This window comes from Peromyscus eremicus, chromosome 9 (genome assembly GCF_949786415.1).
Source record: "Peromyscus eremicus chromosome 9, PerEre_H2_v1, whole genome shotgun sequence".
Taxonomy (NCBI): Eukaryota; Metazoa; Chordata; class Mammalia; order Rodentia; family Cricetidae; genus Peromyscus; species Peromyscus eremicus.
The window spans coordinates 90,746,367-90,769,940 of record NC_081425.1 but is presented as its reverse complement, the minus strand read 5'-3'; the positions used below and the strand labels follow the sequence as shown (position 1 = coordinate 90,769,940).

The 23,574-nt window shown below is 44.8% G+C and overlaps 1 protein-coding gene across 1 annotated transcript in view; it reads left to right on the top strand.

Annotated features, from left to right (window-relative positions):
• Chat (choline O-acetyltransferase) overlaps window positions 1-23,574 on the top strand; it is a 52,468-nt gene that overhangs the window by 8,550 nt on the left and 20,344 nt on the right. The window contains exons 5-6 of the mRNA XM_059274540.1: window positions 3,157-3,337; window positions 5,354-5,531. Of these exons, the coding sequence (XP_059130523.1) occupies window positions 3,157-3,337; window positions 5,354-5,531 (359 nt within the window). The remainder of the gene's footprint in view (window positions 1-3,156; window positions 3,338-5,353; window positions 5,532-23,574) is intronic.

The window sequence follows — 23,574 nt, the reverse complement described above, 5'->3', positions numbered from 1 at the left end:
AGGTGCTTTTGGATCCTGTCACTCATCTCACTACAGGTCAGTCATGAAATTGCCACGCAATAGCCTCACTTTGCGTGGCAGCACTGTGGGCACTCCACCTAGCCCACCCGCCTGAAGCTTTTTACCCTTTGGGCTCAGCTCAGTCAAGCAGGTCTTCTTTCCCCTTAGCCCTGGACTCCTGCCCCTGCCAGCCACTCAATATGCCTGAAATTCTCCTGATTGCCGATTTGCGATGTGCACCCCAGCAACACATCCCAGGACCCATACCCTGAAAAGAAAGCTGCCTGAACACATTTGAACAGCATGTATAAAGGAGAAAGAAACAGACAGACAGTCAGAGACAGAGACAGAGAGACAGAGATGAGTGGAGGAGGAGCTCAGGAAAGTAGGGGGAAGGTATAAACTCTTTTAAAGCACTCCCCCCCCCCAAAATATACTTCTTCCACCAAGTCTGTACCTCCTAAGGGTTCTATAATCTCCCCAAATGGTGACATCAACTGGAGATCAAATGTTTAAATACATGAACCTATGGTGGAGCATTTCTCATTCAACTCACAGAAGACAGATATATGGTGACTTAGTGGATGGATGGGTGGCAGATAGATGAGTGGATGGATGGATGGATGGATGGATGGATGGATGGATGGATATTTAATAGACGGATGTATACATGCATGTTGATGGGTGGATGGATAGTGAATTAATAGACCGATGAATGGATGGGTTGATGCAGTGGTTCTAAACCTTTCTAATGTTGCAACCCTTTAATGTAGTTCCTTATGCTGTGTTCACCCCCAACCATAAAATTATTTTCATTACTACTTCATAACTGTAATTTTGCTATTTTTATGAATCATAACATAAATATCTGTGTTTTCAGATGGTCTTAGATGACCCCTATAAAAGGGTTGTTTGACTCCCCAAATGGGTTGTGACCTACATGTTGAGAACCACTGAGTTAGTGCATGATAGTGGTATATGAATGAATGCATTGATAGTAGCTGGATGGATGACTAGATAGTGCATGGATAGACATATGATGGATTAGATGATAGGTAGATGGATGTACCAGGTTTTTACTTTTTGGTCACCAACCAGTTCCAAAATCATGACATGGAGACTTATTGTTTGTTTTGGTTTTTCGAGACAGGGTTCCTCTGTATAATTTTGGTGCCTGTCCTGGATCTCGCTCTGTAGTCTAGTCTAGCCTCAAACTCACAGAGATCCACCTGGCTCTGCCTCCTGAGTGCTGGGATTAAAGGCATGCACCACTGTCGTCCGGCTTATTACTAGTTTTGAATGCTTGTTCTAGCTTAGGCTCATTTCTAGTTAGCTCTTTTAACTTAAATGAACCTGCTTCTCTTTATCTCCATTTTGCCTCAGGGCTTTTTATTTTTCTTTCCTTCTGCATAGCTTACTTTTACTGCTTCTCATATCTGCTGACTGGAGACTGCTTGACTCCTGGTCCCAGGCGTCTCTCTCATTCTCTCCTCCTCCTTCTCTCCTTCTTTCCTCAAGCCTGGGTTTCTCCTCCTATTTATTCTTTCTGCCTGGCAGCCCTGCCTATCTCTCTCCTCCTAATTATTGGCCATTCAGCTCTTTTTTAGACCAATCAGGTACCTTAGGCAGGCAAGGTGAAACAAATGCAACACATCTTTACATAATTAAACAAATGCAGTGTAAACAAAAGTAACATACCTTTACACAGTTAAAGTAATATTCTGCAGCATAAACAAATGTAACACATCTTTGCCTAGTTAAAATAATATTCCACAACAGACGGGTGTATGGATGGATGGATGATGGTTGTGGTTGAATGGTGGATGTATATATGGATAGACAGATGCATGGTGGATGTGTGGGTGGTTGAATGATAGATGGATAGATGCATGATGTCTGGGTGAATGGATCGATGGATCGATAAATGGATGGGAGGATACATGGTTGTTGTTGTAGTTTGTTTTTTATTCTTTTTTGGGGGCCCTGCCACTCGGCTCCCAAATAAGTCACACACAAAGGCTTATTCTTAGCTATAAATGTCTGGCCTTAGCTTGGCTCATTGCTAGCCAGCTTCACTTAACCTAAAATTATCCTATCTAGCTTTTGCCTTTGGGCTCTTATCTTTCTCTATTTTTGTATACTTTTCTTTCTTACTCTATTGCTGGTTGTATAGCTGGGTGGCTGGCCCCTGATGTTCTCCTCCTTCTCTCTCGTTCCTTGCTCTCTCCTCGTAGATTTCTCCATCTATATATTCTCTCTGCCTGCCAGCCCCACCTATTCTCTCTCCTGCTTTGCTACTAGCCGTTCAGATCTTTATTAGACCATCAGGTGTTTTACACCAGCGCAGTTACACAGCTTCACAGAGTTAGACAAATGCAACATAAACAAAAGTAACACACCTTAAAATTATATTCTAAAACACATGGAGGTAGTGAATGGATGATAGATAAATGGATGAGTATTTGGAGAGATGTATAAATGGATGAATTGATAGATTTGGTGGATAAAATGGGCGAACGGGTAGAAGGATGACTTTAGCATGCATAATGATGGATTGGTGGATGAATGGATGAATGGATGGATGGATGGGTGGATGGGTGGATGGGTGGATGGATGGAACAGACATATCATTTAGAAACCACATGACAAAAAGAACTTCTACTTTGAACTTTAAGAAGGTTTCCAGAAGAGATAATACAGAATTGGCTCTTGCAGGAGGAGTTTTCTAAAAAGACAATAAGTACCAGGGTAGAGGTAAAGGTGTGCCAAGAAAAGATTGATGTAATCAAAGGCACAGGGGATTTAAAAGGCAAAAATTACATGTGCATTGCCTGAGACTGTGGTTAGGATGAAGTTGTAGAGGTTTGGGGAAATTGTGAGATGCTCCGTGAGTCACAGAAATGGAACATGCCATTATTTCACAAAACGAAGATGAGCTCTGCCATAGTGCAGTTGTAAGTTTGGTGTAGCTTTAGCCTAACCACAAGAAAGTATGGGGTAGTAGCCCAGAGGCAGAGTATTTGTTTAGCATGCCCTCGGTTTGATGCAAAATCCTTCAAAAAGAAAAAACAAGGTTACCATAGAAGCCCCCCCAGTGCCTCTCTCCTCCTCCATCCTCTCACCTCCTGCCTGCCTCTCTATGCTCTCCCCTTCCAGCCACTCCCTCCCCACGGACTGGGCCAAGGGCCAGCTCTCAGGTCAGCCCCTGTGCATGAAGCAGTACTACAGGCTCTTCTCCTCTTACCGGCTTCCTGGCCACACTCAGGACACACTGGTGGCCCAGCAGAGCAGCATCATGCCTGAGCCTGAGCATGTCATTGTGGCCTGCTGCAACCAGGTAAGTGGCCCGCTGTCACAGGCTCTCAGACTTGGAGCGGGTGTGGAGCATACAGTGGCACACATATGTAGCACATAGTGCCCATCCATTCCTGCTCCTTCACAAGTGTGCATGCACTTGTGTTCCTGAGCAGACAGTGAGCTTGGGGCATGGTGCCCCCCAAATAGGATTCTCTACTCAGTCAATCCATTTCTCTCTGGCAGCTGTAATTTAAGAATGAATAGAATGTTCAGTTAGGGAATGCGCCCCCTGGATGCTTATCCCTGAGAAGCTGAGTCAGGCTGAAGACCCATCTAATGAACCTTCATCTTCACAGCTATTCATTCTCATATAGTCAATGTCCTTCCTGGAGACTAGATGGATGGGCAGAGTAAGAACTAACAGAAAAGACCTCCCATGTGTAAGACTGTGGGTCCAGAACTCACATTTATTAATTTCATTGAATTATTCACAATGGCCCTGTAGAGGAGACCTTTGAGTCTTCATTGACAGGCAAGAAGATGAGGCTTAGGGAAGCTAATGGTGTGTGTAAGAGGAAGAAGGATTCCAAGTCCTACCACCTGCCCAAGGACGGGCTCTATATCCTAAAGTTCAGGTTTTCAGACAGTTCTACAGGGCCAGTCAGGGTCCCCATGGCAAGGGAACAAGGTGAGCGTGAAGGCTACTGACCCCTTTCCAGTGCCCACCACACTGTGTATCTTGTACGCTGATGCCTCATAAAGTATTTCTTGTGACAAAAAGTGGGGGTTTGGGGGTCTTCCTGACTTTTTACATTGAGAGCCTAAGATTCAAACCATCCCTGCCTCCCTACCCACACTCTCTACTTATTGTCTGTTTTCTTCCTGGGCTCATTTCAGGAAACTGTGAGCTTGGGGAAAGTCTATCATCTAAGGGTAGCTGTGATCCCTGTTTGCAGGCTTAAAAGTTTGCAGCATGCTTCCCAGTCACCTGATACCCTGACCAGCCAGCCACAAAGTGAAAAACTCTCTTCATTTTCATTCAAAGAAAGTCAGATCAAACATTTCTCAGCCTCCAAATGGCACACTATTCAAGCCTTCTGGAAGCAACCATAAACCAGATTTCATGGACTTCGCTGAGGGTGCCGGGTGGGGCAATTGCTCATGTCCATATGCTGAAAAGGATGCAGCAAGATGTGTCAAGATTGATACCCTTTACTAAGTCCAAGGCCCTGGCTTTCAGAGCTATAGAACCCCAGCATCACAAGGCATACATGCCTAGCTCATGCTCGTGCATACGCAGATGAATGTGCACAGATGTACCTAGTGTTTTGTGTGTTGGTTTTCTATTTTAATATTTGTCATGACTGTTGGTTTGTTGCTGTTGTTGTTTAGATATATACCCACAGCTCTGTCTGTAGCTGTTTGTTCTAGTTCATAGGAAACTGCATGGGTGCACTGCATTTTACTTATCCAGTCTTCTCCAAAAGAACACCCGGGCTCTTTCTATTGCTTTGCTAATACAAGAAGTCTGATTTACACACACTCTCTCATATTGTTCTGGTACATATGAATGTGCTTCCCTAAACCCCGGGCTAAACTCTGCATATACAAGTGCAGCTGCTGAGTCAGACAAGCACTTTTAGTTTTGATTGACACAGACTTCCAACAGTGGTTGTACCAGTTTATACTTGACTCTCTGCAAACCTGAGAATTTTGCATGCACTAGAAACCACAAGAAAAAAAAAGGAAGGGAGAAAGGAAGGAAGGTAGGAAGGAAGGAAGGAAGGAAGGAAGGAAGGAAGGAAGGAAGGAAGGAAGGAAGGAAGGAAGGAAGGAAGGAAAAAGCTCTCTCGTAGCTAGGTTTAATCAGGCCTGTGCTGGGGAGAGCTTGGAGTCGAGTACAGCCAACAGCTTTGGATGCTCTCCAGAATGAGACAACTCGGAAACATTAAACCCCCTGGGAACCTTGGGCCTGAGCTTCCTGAAGGCTCCGTGAAGCCTTGGGAGCCTTGGGCTGGCTGCCACAAGTGATGTGTTTGACCTGTTTCCCCCACAGTTCTTTGTCTTGGATGTTGTCATTAATTTCCGCCGTCTCAGTGAGGGTGATCTGTTCACTCAGTTGAGAAAGATAGTCAAAATGGCGTCCAACGAGGATGAACGCCTGCCTCCCATCGGCCTGCTGACGTCAGACGGGAGGAGCGAGTGGGCCAAGGCCAGGACGGTCCTCCTAAAAGGTCAGCTGCAGCACCCAGCCCATCTCCATCTCATCCTCATGCCCATCGGCTTTTCCTCCTCCATCAGCCATAGCCGGGAGCTCAGGGACCTCCAGCTCAGGGCGGGACAGTGGGGAGGTCCCTGGCAGCAGAGGGACCTGTTGCGCCTTTGCATTCTATGCGGTGATACTCTGGCTTTCCGGATGGGAGAAAGGAGCCCGGAGTGTGCGTCATCTGGGGACGCTGATGACAGCCAGCAGCCGTGTCATGGTGGGCTGTGTCACGTTCATTTGGAGACTCCAGTCCCTGGAAGAGAAGGCAGATGGGAATCGGGTGCAGGGCCCCCTCTGGGAGTATAGCTGGCCCCCTTCCTTACCTGGCTTCTTGGTCCTAGGACTTTTCATGTACAGCCTGACACATGTTCCTCTGGCTGTTCTTATGAAGCTTCTAAACATCCCCATTAGACATCTAGTTAAGTTACCCTCCCCCCCACCCCCCGAGTGTGTGTGTGTGCACGTGTATGTATGTATATATGTGTATATGTGTGTGTATGTATATGTGTGTATGTGTGTGTATGTATATGTGTGTATGTGTGTGTATGTATATGTGTGTATGTGTGTGTGTTCATGTTCATGTGCATACAGGTGCACATGTGTATGCATGTGTACATATAAAGGTCAGAGGACAACTTCAGCTGTCATTCATCAGGTGTCTTCCCCCACCCCCGCCCCACCCCCACCCCCACACACTTTCTGAGACAAGATCTCTCACTGTTCTGGAATTCAGAAAGTAAGCAAGCCTGGCTGGCCAGAAAGCTCCAGAGATCCACCTACCTCTACCTCTCCCCAGGCTGAGATTACAAGTGTGTTATACTATGCTCTGTGTAGCGTTTTGTTGTTGTTGTTGTTGTTTATTTAACTTTACATGAGTTCAGTGGAATCAAACTGGTCTGTGTGCTTGCAAAGCAATAATTTTTATAAATTCAACCATCTCTCCAGCCCCAGTTTTAAGTTTTTATTCATCTTCTAGAAGCTACTTTTGAAACCAAAGCCAGCATTCACGGAAGGAACGGCTTCCTTTCTTGACTCTGGGATGTCATGTACCGAGAAGCCAGCCTTCTGGGAGTCTTCACCCACTGCTAGGGATTGCAAAGGGCCAGGCCATAATTCAAACTCTGTGTGTGCAACCTCTGGGGTGTGAGAGTCGGATAGGACCAAGGCCCCATGCAACCCAGCAATAGAGGCATAGAGAGGAGGCCTGAGTACCCAGAACGCCATCTTTACCCATATGGGACAGGGAGAGCAGGTGTCTCAGGAATGCCCCAGGGCTCCAGAGAACAGAAGGAACACACCCAAATAGGATTTGAAAGGTCTTGTCGGGAAACTCTGAGTGAGAGAAGCAGGTGGGCTGGAGGATGACACCTAGGCAGATAGATTAGTGTGGACAAAGTTGGCCACAGTGTAGGGACATGTTGTCCTGTTCTAGGAATCACAAAAGCGTAACCTGTAAGCAAGGATGTCTATGCTGGTCAGATGTCCAGGCTCCCAGATAGTAAGTGTTTGCATGTTCTAGTCCCTCCCCCTACAGAGTTCTTCCTCCAGAGTTGGTCGGCCCCTTGTACCATGCCAAGCTCAACTCTGGTGTCAGGGCCTCGGACCTCCCTAAGCTCCCTTCCTTGCTGTTACCTTGATCCACTTTTTAAAGGTTTGTTTTAATCTCTCTCCCCACCCCTGGGTGTGTGGGGGACTATGGGCATATGAGTGTAGAGATGGGAGGAGGTACTGGATTCCTGGAGCTGGAGTTACAGGCAGTTATGACCCAGCATACATTAGGTGGGTTCTGGGCCAAACTCAGGTCCTCTGAAAGAACAGTAAGTGCCTTTAACCCCTGAGCCATCTCTCCAGTCCCCTGGACCCATTTTCTCCTCTTGAATGACTTTCCATGCTGAAGGAAGGTCTGCTCTTTCCTGATCAGTGCTCTGACTCCCTGCCACCACCCGTCAGGTCTGGTAGGACAGAGACCTGTTTAGTTTAACTTCCATATCTACCAGGCCAACCACAGAAGCAGTGCAATGTAGAATAAAATGATAAAGGGTTACCAAGGATACTAGGCCGGGACATATTTACCAAATACTCATCCAAATATCGAGCACCTGCTGCATACTTGGTCCTAAATAGAGGGCTGCAGAAATGTGTACCCCAAATCCATTTTCACGGACATGATGCCATGTTGGGGAATTAATAACTTAGAATTTGAAAGTAGTTAATTCCCTCAGGAGACCGTTGTGAAATCACATCCCACTCCTTTGCCCTCTGGGGATGGAGACAGACATCAAAATAATCACCTCTGCAGTCCAGATAGTTTCCACTTTATTAGGTGGCCAGGCCCAAGATGACTGAATGGGGTTGCCTTAAGGTCTGAGTGCTTGGGCAGCACTAATCAGAATTAATTTGTTAATGGCACTTGATCTGGCTTTCTGAATGGAAGTGCTGTTTTTAAAGGAAGTTCTGCAGAAAGGGATCACACACACCTCCCCTTGGGCAAATCAATTAATCCAATTAGCACCGCTGGCAGCATTCTCCGCACAGCAGGAAACCAATTCCTCCCAGAAGGGCACCCTCTTCCCTGGACCACCACGGAAGGGAAACAGGGAAGCCGGTTCAGAAATCATTCCTGTTTCCAAGTGAACTACTGACACAGCGTGGGCGAGGGGTGAGAGTGGGGATGAAGAGATTCGGGTGAGTCTAGACAGGTCTCAAAGCAGAAACCTCATCAGGAAGGCACGGGAAAGGAGGGAGAGCCATGTCTGAGTGGACATTGGGATCATTTACTGAGATGGGGAGCGGGTTGAAAATGGAGAGATCTTGTCCAAACACACTTGATTTGAGGCACCCTGAGTCATCTAAGTGGAGGTGTCATGTTAGATCTATGTGTCTGGAGGGAGAGAGGGAGGGAGGGAGAGAGAGAGTGAGAGAGAGAGAGAGAGAGAGAGAGAGAGAGAGAGAGAGAGAGAGAGAGAGAGAGAGAGAGAGAGTTATAAATTTGAGAGGCATCAGAACCTAAGTAATATTTAAAGTTATGGGCCTGGATGAGATCATCTAGAAATAGAACAGGGTCTCGGGGATCAAGCAGAGAAAGGCAAAAGGAGTGAGAACAGCCTGGCCAGTACAGGAAAATCAGGAGCTGAGGCAAAGACTGAAAAGGGGAAGAGGAGAGAGCCTTTGGCCCCATGGAAGGCTGTTGAGAGCTTAAGAAAGGAGCCGCTGAGCTTTTCAACCTTGACATTGTCCGGGAGCTGACAAGTGCATATGTGGGTAGGAGCAGCAGCAGGGGACTGTTGATCAAGTGGTCAATGACCAGACCCTGCATGTGTGGGTGACTGTTCAGAAACTTGGGGACTGAAAAAAAGCAGAATAATAGGACATTTCTGGAAGAGGATAAGGGCCAGGCAAGTGTTGTTAGTAGGGAGAGACAAGTGCATCGTTGTGGGCAGGCAAGTGCCATGAAGAAACGGAGTAGAGGGAAATGCTGAAGAGGAGAGAGGGGGTAGAGGACATGGAATGTTTGCAAAGGAGAAAGCAGATCGAAGCAGGAGATGAGACCTTCATTAGATTTGAGACCCATCCATGGGTCTACAGCTGGCATAGTGGAATGGAAGGAGGCTCCCAGGAGCAGATCCAGGTCAGGAGTGGGCAGAATCATAATGTGAGTTAGAAATGAGGGTGGGATTCTGAAGACAGAGAAATTTGTAAATAGCCTCTTTGGAAATGGAGGGGGGGAAACCCTCTGGATATAGAGATTTGGGGACTGTTTCGGGCCCACATAGGAGGGTTTCAGGAATAATCAACCTAGGAAAAGCTATTTAACAATGTTATAGGAGTCTCTCTACACACACACACACACACACACACACACACACACACACACACACTGTTCAGCTTCTCAGATTCAAGGTGGGTGCCTGGATTTAGCAGAGTTGATGAATGTCACTAGGGGACAGGTAGGGCAAGCAGTGGCTGTGACACTGGGCTCTGAATTGAGTAAGTTGCTACAGTGCCATGCTCAGGCTGCCGTGGCAAAGTGCCACAGGCTGTGGTTAACAAAAGAGGGGATTGCTTCACAGTTTGGGAGGCTGGAAGTCCACTATCGGGGGATCCACAGGGCTGTTTTCTACTGAAGCCTCACTTTGAGCCTTGCAAATGACAACTTCAGCCTGAGCCTCCACATGGTCATTCCTCTGTGTCGGTCTGTGTCCTAGTCGCCCCCCCCCCCCCCGCCTCGCCCCTTCTTATAAAGGTTCTAGTACTGTTGGATTAGGGTCCACGATAATAAGGCCTCATTTAACTTAATTAGTTCTTTCGAGGCAAGGTGCTTCTAATAGAGAGAAGTTCCCCAGTGGGCGCTGTGGTTACTCTGTCAGAGACGAGTGAGTCCAGGAATAGAGAGGAGAATTGAATAAGGACCGGTTCGTCCGAATGGATGTTCCAAGTTGCACAGAATGAGGATAAGAGTAGTAAGGGATGGGAGGGGGGAGAAGGTGATACAAGAGCCCAGATACTCATGATAGGAGGTTGGGAAGAGATTGTCACAGTGTAGTCACAAGGAGACAATGCCTGGGGGGGGGGGGCACGCGGGGAGGCACAAAAGTAATTATAGGCTCTAGACCCAAGTGTAAGGGGATGAGGGACAGGGATTGCTGAGAAGGTACCTACCCAACTTGGCCCGGGATTTATGGAAGTGAAGGAAAACAGTAATGTCCTGTCACGGGGCCTGGGGGTGGGAACCTTTGGGAGCATCAGACTCCAGCTGAAGCATGTGGATGGAGCGTTGGTACAGGGATTAGCCGCGCTGAGAACTGGCCCATCACAAGGAGCAGGATGAATTGCTCAGGGAGTTACAGAGGGCAGGAGACTGACCAAGTGCTTCTTAGGGGATACCTGAAATGGGGAATGGGAGGAGGAATCGCCATAGGCAGCCATGGTCCGAAGTCTGTCATGTCCAGGAAGCTGCTGCCTGCCAGCTGGCAGTTACTGGCCAAAGTAACTCAGTGTTGGCATTGAGCTGTTTCCAGATGATGTAGATCCCAACTCTCAGCTGAAACCCAAGAGCCCCACCCCCTCTCAGGTGTTGGCACAGGACCAGAGAGGTGCTGTCCAGCAGAGTGACTGGGACACTCCCCTTCTCTCCCTGGTAGAGGGGGCTGACCATGGACACCACTCACAGGAAATGTGCTCTCTGGTCAAAATGAGTCCTTCTCCAGGCAGCTGAGAGCCAGTGGGGCAGGGGCTTGGACAGTCCTTTACCTTGCTAACCCTTCTCCTTCCAGACCTTGTCCCTGACCCTCAGCTAGGACTGTCCCTTCTGTGAGCTCCCCGGTCAGTGAGTCCAACCCCCTGCCCTGACAGGAAGTGGGGCTCCTGAGGGTCCAGGGATCACCAGGAGGCATAGCCCACTCTGGGGAGCCGACTGCCTGCTGCAAAGTCCCTCCCTTCCCTACACCCACGTTGTTTCCCCTTCGAAGCTCACTCAGACACCACACCCTGGGCAGTACCCTTTGCAACCCCAGCATCGATGGGCCAATGCTAAGAGTCCTCTAGGAGGCCTTGGTGCCAGAGCATACAGGCTACAACCAGAGAAGCATTTCAGACAGTATTTTAAAGCAATGTGAAGCCACATACTACATACCTGTCTTAGTTTGGGAGGCAGTGGAACCTGAGGCCCAGCAAGCCATACAGTGAGGTCGGCTGATGACATGAGAATCCTCTGAAACATTGCCGAAAAACAAACCAACAAAGATTCCCAAGCCCCAGGGGTTTCCCAGTGGGGTTGGCGTGGACTAGGATTCTGTTTTAAAAGCACACTGTCACCTTCAGGTGAAGCCGTGATTGGAACTCACTTACTTGGATATCAGCCTCAGCCACACTCCAAGCTCCTCCTTTTGTTTCCATGGCCTCAACCTGGGCATTTCTGTCCATCGTCAGAGTTTTCATTTTGCCTATGAAGGGGAGATTTCGTCTGCATGGCTTGTGCAGTGTCCTAGCCTTAGAGGTAATGGCTGAGGGCACTAGGTACCTAGGTAGCCAGCCTGAGATCCATGCTACAGGGGGAGAGGGTGGAGTCTGAAGATGAACTTGGGGCCTCAGAAGGGTCTGCTCATCCTTAGAGGACCTTCCTCCCCGTCCAACCGTGAAACTGTGGCCTCCTGAACCCGGGAGGAGCTAACACCATTATCGTCGTCTGGAAATTTAATTAGACATTCAGCCCTGAGTCTGGAAGACTACAGCGCTTGTCAATTTGTAGGAGAAGTATGGCCAGCTTGGAGAGGTTGCCGGAGCCCTCCAGCCTTCCTGGGCGCTGTGTGGCGATCCTGGGAACAGACCTCACAGGCAGATGCTCTCGTTTACACAGCCCTGTAAATATTTATCCCCAGCAGCCAATTAGAGCTAAGGCACTGCTTCCAAGAAGGGAGCTAACAGAAGGTGGCTGCAGCTGCATAAGGCTGTGGTCATGGTTTACAAGAACCACTCAGGAAGGGGGCAAAATGCTGCTTAAATATTGTCATCCAGAGCTCAGCAAGTCTGTTGGCTTTAAAACCAATTATACATTAGCAATAACAGCCTCTCTGATTTAATTGGCCCAGAAATACCTCCTGAGCTTTCGAATTGGAATACAATTTTCTTTCTCTAGGGAAGGAGGATCTGGGGCTATGCCCCTGCCCTCTGCAGTAGAAGTAGAGATCTTTGTGATGAGCACATTCAGCAGGGGAGTGAGAGGTCCAGAGCAAAAGGTCTGGTATGGACCCATCCTTCTTATCAGTTACAGCCTGGGATTCCTATTCCATGGTGGAGACCACAGCCTGCTCCTTGGATGTAATGGGGGCATGTGGCCTGGTACCTGGTGCACCAAGGGTCTTCACTAAATGAGAGCTCTTATTAGATATAGGGAAAATCTCTGCATCACTTTGCCCAAGGCCCACATGGGCACTGCCCATGTAGTCAGAGACAATGGCCTGCAGACCTGTAGGCTGCACAGCTTTCCTCCTTACATGCCATCCTAACTTAGAAGCTTTTTACCTTGGGGGCATTTTGTGTCCTGTGCCTTGTACATATCATATTGTGCACACACGCAAAACCCGTCTTTTTAAAAATGTCTCTGACCTGCAGTTCTCCAGCCTTTGTCTCCCACTTTAGGCATGAAGTGTAAACCACTGGGAAGCGGGTTTTTGCTTATCTGCCCCTGCTACCCCACCCCACTGCCACCTGTGACCCCGGTTCTAGAGCAAAGGGACTTGTTGGGTTTGATTCTTGAGTTTTTCTTCTCCTCCCCTCCTCCCCCTCCTCCCCCTCCCTCTCCTCCTCCTTCTTCTTCTTTAAATAAATTTTGATGGCTGGGCATGGTAACATACACCTTTAGTCCCAGCACCCAGGAAGCAGAGGCAGACATATCTCTGTGAGTTCAAGGTCAGCCTGGTCTACATACCAAGTTCCAGGACAGCCAGGGCTACATAGAGAGACCCTGTCTCAAACAAACAAACAAAACACAAACTCCATAAAAGAAAATAATTTTTCCTACAATATATTCTGATCACAATTTCCTTTTCCCTCCTCTCTCCCCAGTTCCTCCCCACATTCCCATACATCTCTATGCACTCCTTCTCTCTCTCTCTCTCTCTCTCTCTCTCTCTCTCTCTCTCTCTCTCTCTCTCTCTCTCTGTAGAAAACAAATAGGCAAACATTAAAAAATGAACAAATTAGAATGCAAACAATAGCAACAAAGAGAAAGCACAAGAAACACCATACCCCCCCACACATACAGATAACACATACATACACACACAGATATACACACACACACATACAGACAGACACACATACAGATAACACATACATACACACACAGATATACACAACACACATACACACACACATACAGATAACACATACATATACACACAGATATACATAACACACATATACAGACAGACACACATACAGATAACACATACATACACACACAGATATACATAACACACATACAGATAACACATACATACACACACACAGATATACATAACACATACACACACATACAGATATACACACACATACAGATACACATACATACACACATATAGATATACATAACACACGTACACACATACAGATACATACATAGGGACACACATATACAGATAAACACACATACAGATAACACATACATACACACACATAGATATACATACACACATACAGATACACACACAGAGACACACACATAAAGATAAACACACATACAGATACACACACATACACACACATACAGATACATACCTAGAGACACATACATACAGATACAGATACATACACACAAATATACATACACACAGACATACACACACACATACAGATACACACACAAAAAAATCCAAAATCCATAAAAAACACAAAGTCAGAAACTATAATATGCAAGCAAGAGACCAGTAAGATAAACAGTGCCCGAACAATATGAGGTGGAAAAAAAAAAATACCATTGAGTTCATTTTGTGAGCCATCTACTGGGCTTGGGGCATGCCCTTACCATACCCAGTGTGGTTACCATACCCAGTGAGACTCCACTGGAGCAAACTAATTTTCCTTTGCAAGTTGTTTTCAATTGGAGATAGCTTCTGGATTAGGGATGGGGGCTCATGTCCACGTCCCTTCTCAGAGCCGGGTGGCTTGACCCTGTGCAGGCCCTGTGCATGCTCCCACAGTCTCTGTGGATTCATATGTGCGTAGTCCTGTTGTGTCTGGAAGACACTGTTTCCTTGGAGTCATCCATCCCCTCTGCCTCTTACAATCTTTCTGCTTCCTCTTCCTCACAGCTCCCCGAGTCTAAGTGGAGGGCGGGGAGGGTTGATGAAGACATCCTATTTAGGACTGAGTGTTCTAAGGTCTCTCACTCTCTGCACATTGTCCAGTCGTGGGTCTGTGTATTAGTTCCCATCTACTGCAAGAGGAAGCTTCTCTGGCGATGGCTGAGTCAGTCACTGAGCTGAGTCCTTGTCCCATGTGGCCACTGGGGGTCCCAGGTAGAAAGTATTTCCAGGTATCAGCGGCTAGCACAAAGGAATGGGAATGGGCTGGAAGAGAGGGTCCACAAGAATGAGGAAAGCTGAGTGAACACCAAGGTTAGGCAGGGTCCCCAGGAAATGGAGATAGGGAGCGAACTGCAAGCAGCCTGTAGCAGGCTGGGCACGAGACTCCCAGATTGTGGTGGAGGATAGGAAGGAGAATGGAAAAGAGTTTTTTTTTTTTTTCCCAATAAAGTTAAACTTATTTTGGCATAAGTATAGATGGTTCTAAAGTTGTGCGAAATAACATGGAGAGAGGCCACGTGTCTCTGTTTACCCAAGAGTCATCGACATCTTGCGAAACTACAGTACGGTGCCACACCCAGGGTGCTGACAGTCAATTGCCGGACATCTCTATCACCTCAGGGACTCCCCAAAGTAGACTTTTGAGCCACACTTGCCTTCTCCCACCTCAATTCCTCTTTAGTCCCTGGCAACCACAAATCTCTCCATTTTTATAATGCTGTTGCTTTGAGAATATTATATAAATTAAATCCTATAGAATGTGTGGTTGTCAGAATTTTTTTGGTTTTTACTCAGCATAATTCTCAAGAGATTTATTTCTTAAAAAAGTTAGTGTTTTTGTTTTGTCACAAGGTTACTCTGTGTAGCCCTGGCTGTCCTGACACTTGCTCTATAGACCAAGCTGGTCTCGAACTCAGAGATCTGCCTGCCTCTGCCCCCTGAGTGTTGGGATCAAAGGCGTGTGTCACCACCGCCCAGTATAGCATATGGGTTTTTACAGCAATGTGTTACCATTTCTGGAGAAATGTTCAGGCATGAAACCAATAGGACATACTATAGTTGTCTGCTAAGCTTCTATTTTATTTATTTATTTTTATTTTATGTGTGTGTGTGTGTGTGTGTGTGTGTGTGTGTGTGTGTGTGTGTTTTGCCTTCATGCATGTCTAAGGACACTGAGTATCTTTGCATGTGTTAGTTTTCCATGTGTGTATCCTCTTTGATGACATATTGTTTCACATCCTCGTCTCTTTGCTAACTGGATTCTTTTTTTCACTGTGAGTTTTGAGAGTTGCTTGTATATTCTAGATGCAAATTGTCGGATACATGGCTTCCAGATATTTCACACTAGTCTATAGCTTATCTTAGTGGAATATTCTAATGGGCAATACATTTTTATTTCATCGTGGTTTAATTTATCAGCTATAATTGTGGTTTTGTGTCAAGACTAAGAATTCTTTGCCTAGGCCTAGATACCAGGGCTTTTTCTCCTCTACTTTTTCCTGACAGTTTTGTAGCGTTACAGCATATGTTATGAAGTCAGGAATCCATCTTGAGTCAGTTTCTGTATAAAATTCAAGGCCAAGTTTTCTTTTCCTTTTCCTCTGGGGCTCCTCCGCTTTGAGAACCTTTGCTAAAGAAAAGGCTCACCTTCCTCCATTGCATGGTCTTTGTACCTTCCTCAGTACTGGCGGGGCATATTTGGAGAGTCTGTTTTCAGGAGTTCTATATATTATTGCACTGATGTGTGCGTTTATCCCTCTGCCAATATGGTATAGTCTTGTTTATGTGGCTATATAATGGTCTTGAAATTCAATATACTGATTCCTCTAACTTTATTCTTTTTGAAGTTGTTTGAGCTGTTTTTCTTCCCTTGCCTTTTCATACAGACTTTAGAATAATCTCATCTCTATCTGCAAAAAAATTCTGCTTGGAGCTTGATGGGAATTCTGCTAAACCCATGTATCCATGCAGAGAAAACTGAGAGCGTCATGATGTTGGGTCTTCCAAAGCATGTGCCTAGAACAGCCCTCCTCTTATTTGAGCTTTCTTTCTTTCTTTTATGGTTTGTATTTTCAGCATAAAAGTGTCCCATATATTTTTGTTAGATTTACACTGAAGTATTTAGATTTTTGTTTGTTTGTTTGTTTGAGACAGGATTTCTCTGTGTAGCTTTGGAGCCTTTCCTGGAACTCACTCTGTAGCCCAGGCTGGCCTCAAACTCACAGAGATCCGCCTGCCTCTGCCTCCTGAGTGCTGAGATTAAAGGCATGTGCCACCACAAGTTATTTAATTTTTATTTAATTATTATGATTGGGGTTTTGTTTTTTAATTTTCTAAATGTTAGTCAGTGGTATACAAAAACTATAGTGACTTTTAGTGTGTTGATTGTATATCTTGAAATATTGATGGATCTCTTTATTAATTCTATGAGAGTTATTTTAAGTCTATTTTGTGTGTGTGTGTGTGTGTGTGTGTGTGTGTGTGTGTGTGTGTGTGAGAACACATACTTGTTTCTGTAAAGATCAGAAAACTATTTGCTGGAATTAGGCCTCTCCTTCCACTAGATGAGTTCTGGAGATCAAACTCAGGTTGTCAGGCTTGGCAGCAAGCACCTTTACTGATTCAGCCATCCTGTCAGCCCCCTGAGAGTTCTCAATAGATTACATAGGACATCCTAAGAATTACTAAGGATAACTAGGTGCGATAAATGGTGACAATTTTCTTTCTCTTGTAAAAACTTTCTTTCCTTATTACATTGGCTAGGCAGCTGTCACTGTGTTCAATAGTTGTGTGGAGAGAGTGGGTGCTTTTATCTTGTTCCTGATCTTAGAAAGCATTCAGTCTGGCTAGAACTTTGTGATTGTTGGAATGTTGTGGCCCAGAACCAAATTATCTTGGACTATCTTTAGTCATGTTGGTAGCCAATCATCGCTCACCTCTGTATCTAAGCTAACATCCTTGTGACTATCCGGTAACCTTTGGGACTGTATTAACAGACCACTACCTTTCCCCAACCCCAAAGCTAAGATTGTCATCAGAACATCTGAGACATACAGTCCTGCTGTACCCCACCTACACAGTGAGCCCCCCTGTGTGTTTGAAAGCCCTACTTTAGGACTTTCTTTCATTCTGTAACTGTAAAACTTCATGAACAGTTTCCACATTGAAACATGTTATTTGGGGCAGTCTGAATCCACATTCCTGGGCCATGTCCATCCATATGTGGCTCAAGAATAAACCTTCTACTTCATTAAATTAAAAAAAAAAAGATTCAGTTTTTTAACCTATAAATCTGTGAGCTATAGAGCTTTTATAGATTTTATTTATTAAGTTGATGGTCCCTTTTATTTTCTGAGTTTTAAAAAATATTTATCTATTTATTGATTGATTGATTTGTGTGTGTGTGTGTGTGTGTGTGTGTGTGTGTGCAGGTGCGTGCGTGTGCACATGCATGCGCGTGCACGCACATGCACATACAGGTACCATGGCAAACATGTAAAAGTCAGAGGACAACTTGCAGAAGTTAGTTCTCTCCTTCCACCATGTTTCAGGGATCAAACTCACCTTTGCCTGCTGAGCCATCTCGCTGGCTCTATTCTTTGAAGTTTTTGAAAAAATTTTATCATGAACAAATGTTGGATTTGGCCAAATAGTTTTTCTTCCTGTATCAATTTTTATGATAATGTGATTTCTTTCTTATAGAAGTCTGCTGCTTACTTCTATCCTTTAATCTATAGTTTGGTGGGTTTTGCTGTTTGTACACGAGGAACACTGGTCTGGAGTTGCCTTGTTCTCTTGTAGTGTATATAAGTTGTGCTGGCAGTGGGGTGATCCAGTGGGAGTGTTCTCCTTGTATTTTATGGAATAAATGACACAAATGTGATGCTCATTCTACCTTAAACACCTAGTAGAATTCTTCAGTGAAGTCATCTGGGTCTAGAGATTTATTAGAGGGGCATAAAATTACAAAGTCAATTTCCTTAATAGTTGTAAGACCATTTCAATCATCTATTTCAGACTCAATGCATTGTGGGAGTTTTATACATTTCAGGAATTGGTCCATTTTCTCTAACTTGCCAGATTTATGTGTATAGATATTTATAATATTTAAATTGTATTTTTATATCTTTGGGGGCACTGATATTGGTAATTCATTCTCTCTCTCTCTCTCTCTCTCTCTCTCTCTCTCTCTCTCTCTCTCTCTCTCACACACACACACACACACACACACACACACACACACACGCACACACACACATTTGGCACTTTAAATTTCCCTCTAATTGCTTTAGCTGAATCTAATTTTTAAATTATGTATTTTTATTCTCATTCATTGTGGTGTATTTTTAATAATTCTCTTATGATTCTCATTTTAACTATTGATTATTTTTCAAGTGTGTTGTTTAACATGCCAATGTGTATAATTTTATGTTATTTATTTATATTTTATTTCCATCACAGTCAAAGAACAAACACGAAGTATTAGTTCATTCTTTTTCATTCTGAGGGCTGTCCTATGGCCCTAGATGTAGTCTGTCTTGGAATATGTTCAGCAGGTGCTTAGAAGGAATGTCCATGCTGTTATTCTTGGATGAAATGTTCTGTAAATGTCAAACACATCCTGTTGGGTGGTGGCATTGGGTTCTGTGTCCTTGCTGAATTTATACCTATTTGTTCTGTCCATTTCTGACAGAGAAGTGCTGATGTCTCACCTCAGCAATGCATTCGTGGATTTTTCCTTCTAGTTCTGTTAGTTTTGCTTCACATACTTGCAAAGTGTTTGTTACCTATAACACATGCATTGCCCTGTCATCTTGCAGATTTACCCTTTATTTATGTAATTTGCTCCTAGGTCTCTAGTTCTGTTTTGTTTTGAAGTGTATATCATACTAATTCAGATTCATGATTTCTTTTGATTAATGCTGTATGAAATAGTACTTTCCTTCTTTTTGCTTACAGCAAATTTATAATATATTTGATGTAGCTCTCTGTAGGCAGCATGTAGCTGGGTAACATTCTATTATATTCTGCCACCACCTACCACTATTTATTTATTTATTTATTTATTTATTTATTTATTTATTTATTTATTTATTTAATTTTGACAGGGTTTTTCTGTCCTAGAATTCATTTTGTAGACCAGGCTGGCCTCAAACTCAGAGATCTGCTGCCTCCTGACTGCTGGTATTAAAGGTGTGTGCCACCACCACCTGGCTCCTACCACTATTTCTAACTGGTGTATTTAGATTATTTACACATAAAATAGTTATTGGCATGTTTTGGCTTAACTCTGCTGTTTAATACTTTTGTTTTCTCTATTTTTAAATCATTTTTCCTGGATTCTAATTCTTTTTTTCTCTTTCTTGCCTTCCTATAGATTATATGAACTTTTTAAAAAATAATTCTAATGTTTTAATGTTATCTGTTTGTATAACCTTTTCTAGATGTTCACATAAGTATTGCCTTGAGTATATACAACTCATCAGTCTGTTGTGTTGAAGAAATCATCTCCCGTGTGCACGAAGCTCACCACGTTCCCTTTATTTATGATATACTCATCTGTCTTTGTGTACATTTAGAACCATGTCAAGCACTGTTATAGTTAGCTTCATACCAAAACATAAAAACACAAAGGAAAATGAACTTTTCACTCGGGCTTTTACTCTTCCCAATGTCTTTTCTTCCTTGGTCATGTACCAGTATTCCATTAATCACGTCCCCTATTGTTTTGAACACTCTTTAGTCATTGTTTTATGGCAGACAGGCTAGAGATACATTCTCTCCCCTACCCCCAGGATCAAAGGCAAGCATCCTACGAATGAGTTACGCCCCATTCCTCACTTTTATGCTTTGATTTTCCTTCTTTTTAAAGGGCTTTTGTTTGGATGTAGACATCTTTCACGTCTCCCTCTACTTCCTTCCAGGCCCCACGGGGTCCAGTAAGAAGTCTGCCGTCACTCTACCTGCTTTTCTCCCGTAGATCATGACATTTCTGTCAATACTTCCTCTGCTGTTGGTTTTCATACATTCAGCATGATGTGTGTTGGTGCATATTTCTTTTGACTTACCCTGTTTGGGTTGCTAGTCTCTTCAGTCTTTAGACCGAGGACTTTTCCTAATTCTGGGAGTTCTAGCCATTGTTTCTCTGAGTGCTTTCTGTTCCGCCCTCTCTCTGTTCTTCTTGTGGGAATGTGATGACATGGAAGTTGCATGTCCTGTGCTGCAAGTTCCACAGCTGCTCTGCACTCTGACATGGAAGTTGCATGTCCTGTGCTGCAGGCTCCACAGCTGCTCTGCACTCGGACATGGAAGTTGCATGTCCTGTGCTGCAGGCTCCACAGCTGCTCTGCACTCTGACATGGAAGTTGCATGTCCTGTGTCGCTGGTTCCACAGCTGCTCTGCACTCTGACATGGAAGTTGCATGTCCTGTGCTGCAGGTTCCACAGCTGCTCTACACTCGGACATGGAAGTTGCATGTCCTGTGCTGCAGGTTCCACAGCTGCTCTGCACTCCCCTCCAGTCTCTTCTCTTTCTGCTGTTATCCATCTTCAAATTTGCTTGTCTTTTCTCTGTCCCCTATGTTTGGCTCTCGATTCATCTACCGATTTTACATTTGTATATTTACTATTTTTTATTTCTAAATTGTCTATTTGGTTCTTCACATCTTCTTTTCTGAGAGTTTCTATTTATCTGCCAGTACACTCTACCTTTAAAAAAACCTGTCTTTTCAAACATGTTCAAAATTGCTTGTTGGTACATTTCATGAGTACTGGATTTAAAAACCTATGTCACATATAATTTGAACACTTCTTTCACTCTGTTAAAGTCAAAATGTCCCCAGTTGTTGATGTGGTTTCTACTGGAACTTGGGTGACTTATGTTATAAGGCCCTGGGTGTTATATAAACCCACGGATTCAATTGTCTTATTCTCCCACTACTGAAGCCGGTGATGGGGGAGATGGTACTCATCACACCCAGGTGGAGACAGAAGTCAAAGTTCTTCAATCTGTTGATACTCCAGCAGGAGAGGTAGCCCTTATTACTGCTCAGTGAGAATCCAAGGTCTCGACATGCTTTCTGTGGGTGCTGTGTGAAATGTGGTGGGCTGGGCCAGTCACCATTCAGTGGAGCTGGAAGGTCCAGCTTCCATAAGAAACCATGGCGTCTCTGACATCCACAGAAGTGGAGGTGCCTCAGCATGAATCAGCGACGGCAGACTAGGTCCTCCATTGGTCTTGAGCTGGCAGCAGGGGTGGAACAGCTAGGCTATGGGTGTATATAGAGTTGGGGACTTGTACAGTTTTCCTGGTGGTGGAACAGCTAGGCTATGGGTGTATATAGAGCTGGGGACTTGTACAGTTTTCCTGGTGGTGTTGGGCTGAAGTATAAAGGTTATTATCTAAAAGTTGTCTTTCTTTTGGAGGTTTTTTGTTTTCTCTCTTTCTTTCTCTTTTTCTTTCTTTTCTTTTCTTTCTTTCTTTCTTTCTTTTTTTTTTTTTAACAAGGTCTGGTCTCTCTGTTCTGTAGCCCTGGCTGTCCTGGAACTCACTATGTAGGCCAGGCTGGCTTCAGATTCACAGACATCCTCCTGATCTGCCTGCCAAGTGCTGGACTTGAAAGCAAGCACCAGTACACCCTGCTTATCCATGAGTTTTCTATTTTGCTGTGGATAGAGAGGTCTGTGCAGGGGCATTGTCTTTGTGTGTGTGTGTGAATCCTCATTTGTATTTTCACGTTTCTGGTTTCTTCTCATCCAGAAATGAACTGTTTTAGATGAAAAGGAAGGGGACTCTCTCTGTGTTGGTTTACTAAAGATGCCATGAGAAAAACAGCACAGACGGGGTGACTCGGAAGTGTCCTTCTAACTTACAGGAACTGGGGTCCAAGAGCAGCACGGCAGCAAGGACGGTCTCCCCTGCAGCCTCACTCCTTGCTTGGCAGACCACCACCTTCTCACTGTGTCTTTAAAAGGCCTTTTCGCTGTGTCCGTATGACTGGTGCCTCTCCTTAGATGAACCAGTCCTATGGGCGGATTACAGGCCCTGCTCATGACTTCCTTTAACCTCAGTTACTGCTTTAATGGTTCTTTCTCAAAATTCAGTCATAATGGAGCTTAGATCTTTACTACACGATTTACATGGAGTACAGTTCAGTCCAATACACTCGAAGGACCTGCTACCATGCTGCTTTTTTAGGTCCTGAGGTCCCTGTCTGGCATGCTTTCCTCTTTCCATCTTCCGGAGACTTCTTATATTTGTTTTAAACATAATATTTACTCAGGACATCCAATGGGAGGGATGGGGAAAAACCTAGTCCATTTTCCTGGAAGACAAGACTCTCTCTTTTGAAAAATTTAAAGGAGATTTTATAACTCAATTCAAATTGGTTCTGATTCACAAGAGACAGGTCTCACTGACAAAGACATACTTTTGTTGACATCTCAGGCACTGGGAACTGGGATGATAAAGATTACCTCCCCAAGTCCATAGATTAGGGGAAAATATCAAATGTTTGATGGAAAATTTATCTCCCAAAAGATGTAATCCCTTGTCCTAGAAAGGACAGTCATTATGACGGACATGACAAAAGATGAGAAGTTCTATGTCTCCACGAGGAATTCCAGGACCTCACCTCCTGGAAGAAAAAGTGATTTGTACTTTTTCTGGTAGAGATCAGAGAAGGCAGAAGTCCTGGAGAGGGCTGGGTATGTGTATGTGTTTGTGTACAGGTGTGCATCCTTGTCAGAGAGTAGGATCTGAGAGTCCCAACCTTCCAAGGCAGAGGCATGAAGGACTGTGTTGTATCTTTGCACACCTGAGTGAGTCTGGAAGCTTCTAACATCCAGACCTCTGGAATTTCCACATCACCAAAGCTGTGAGGCTCAGGAGAAACTCCCTATTACTCAATTCCCACTTCCCACTAGTAAATAGGGGCTTCTTGAGGAAGATTGACTCACTACATTAAGCAAGCCCCAACGTGCTCCACGAGGCGGTCACAAGACAAACAGCCCCTGCCACGAGCGTCCATCCCACCACCCAGTCTTTCTATTCCACTTGGGCCACAGTCATGGTAGATGAGTTTGGGTGTGCTTCATTTCCTGCCTTACACAATAAACTTGTCAGTATTTGACGGATCAGGGCTTGCGTTCAGGGAGTTCATTTGCAAGGCCACCTGGCATCCCAGCACTGCTCTCCTGCTCCCATTT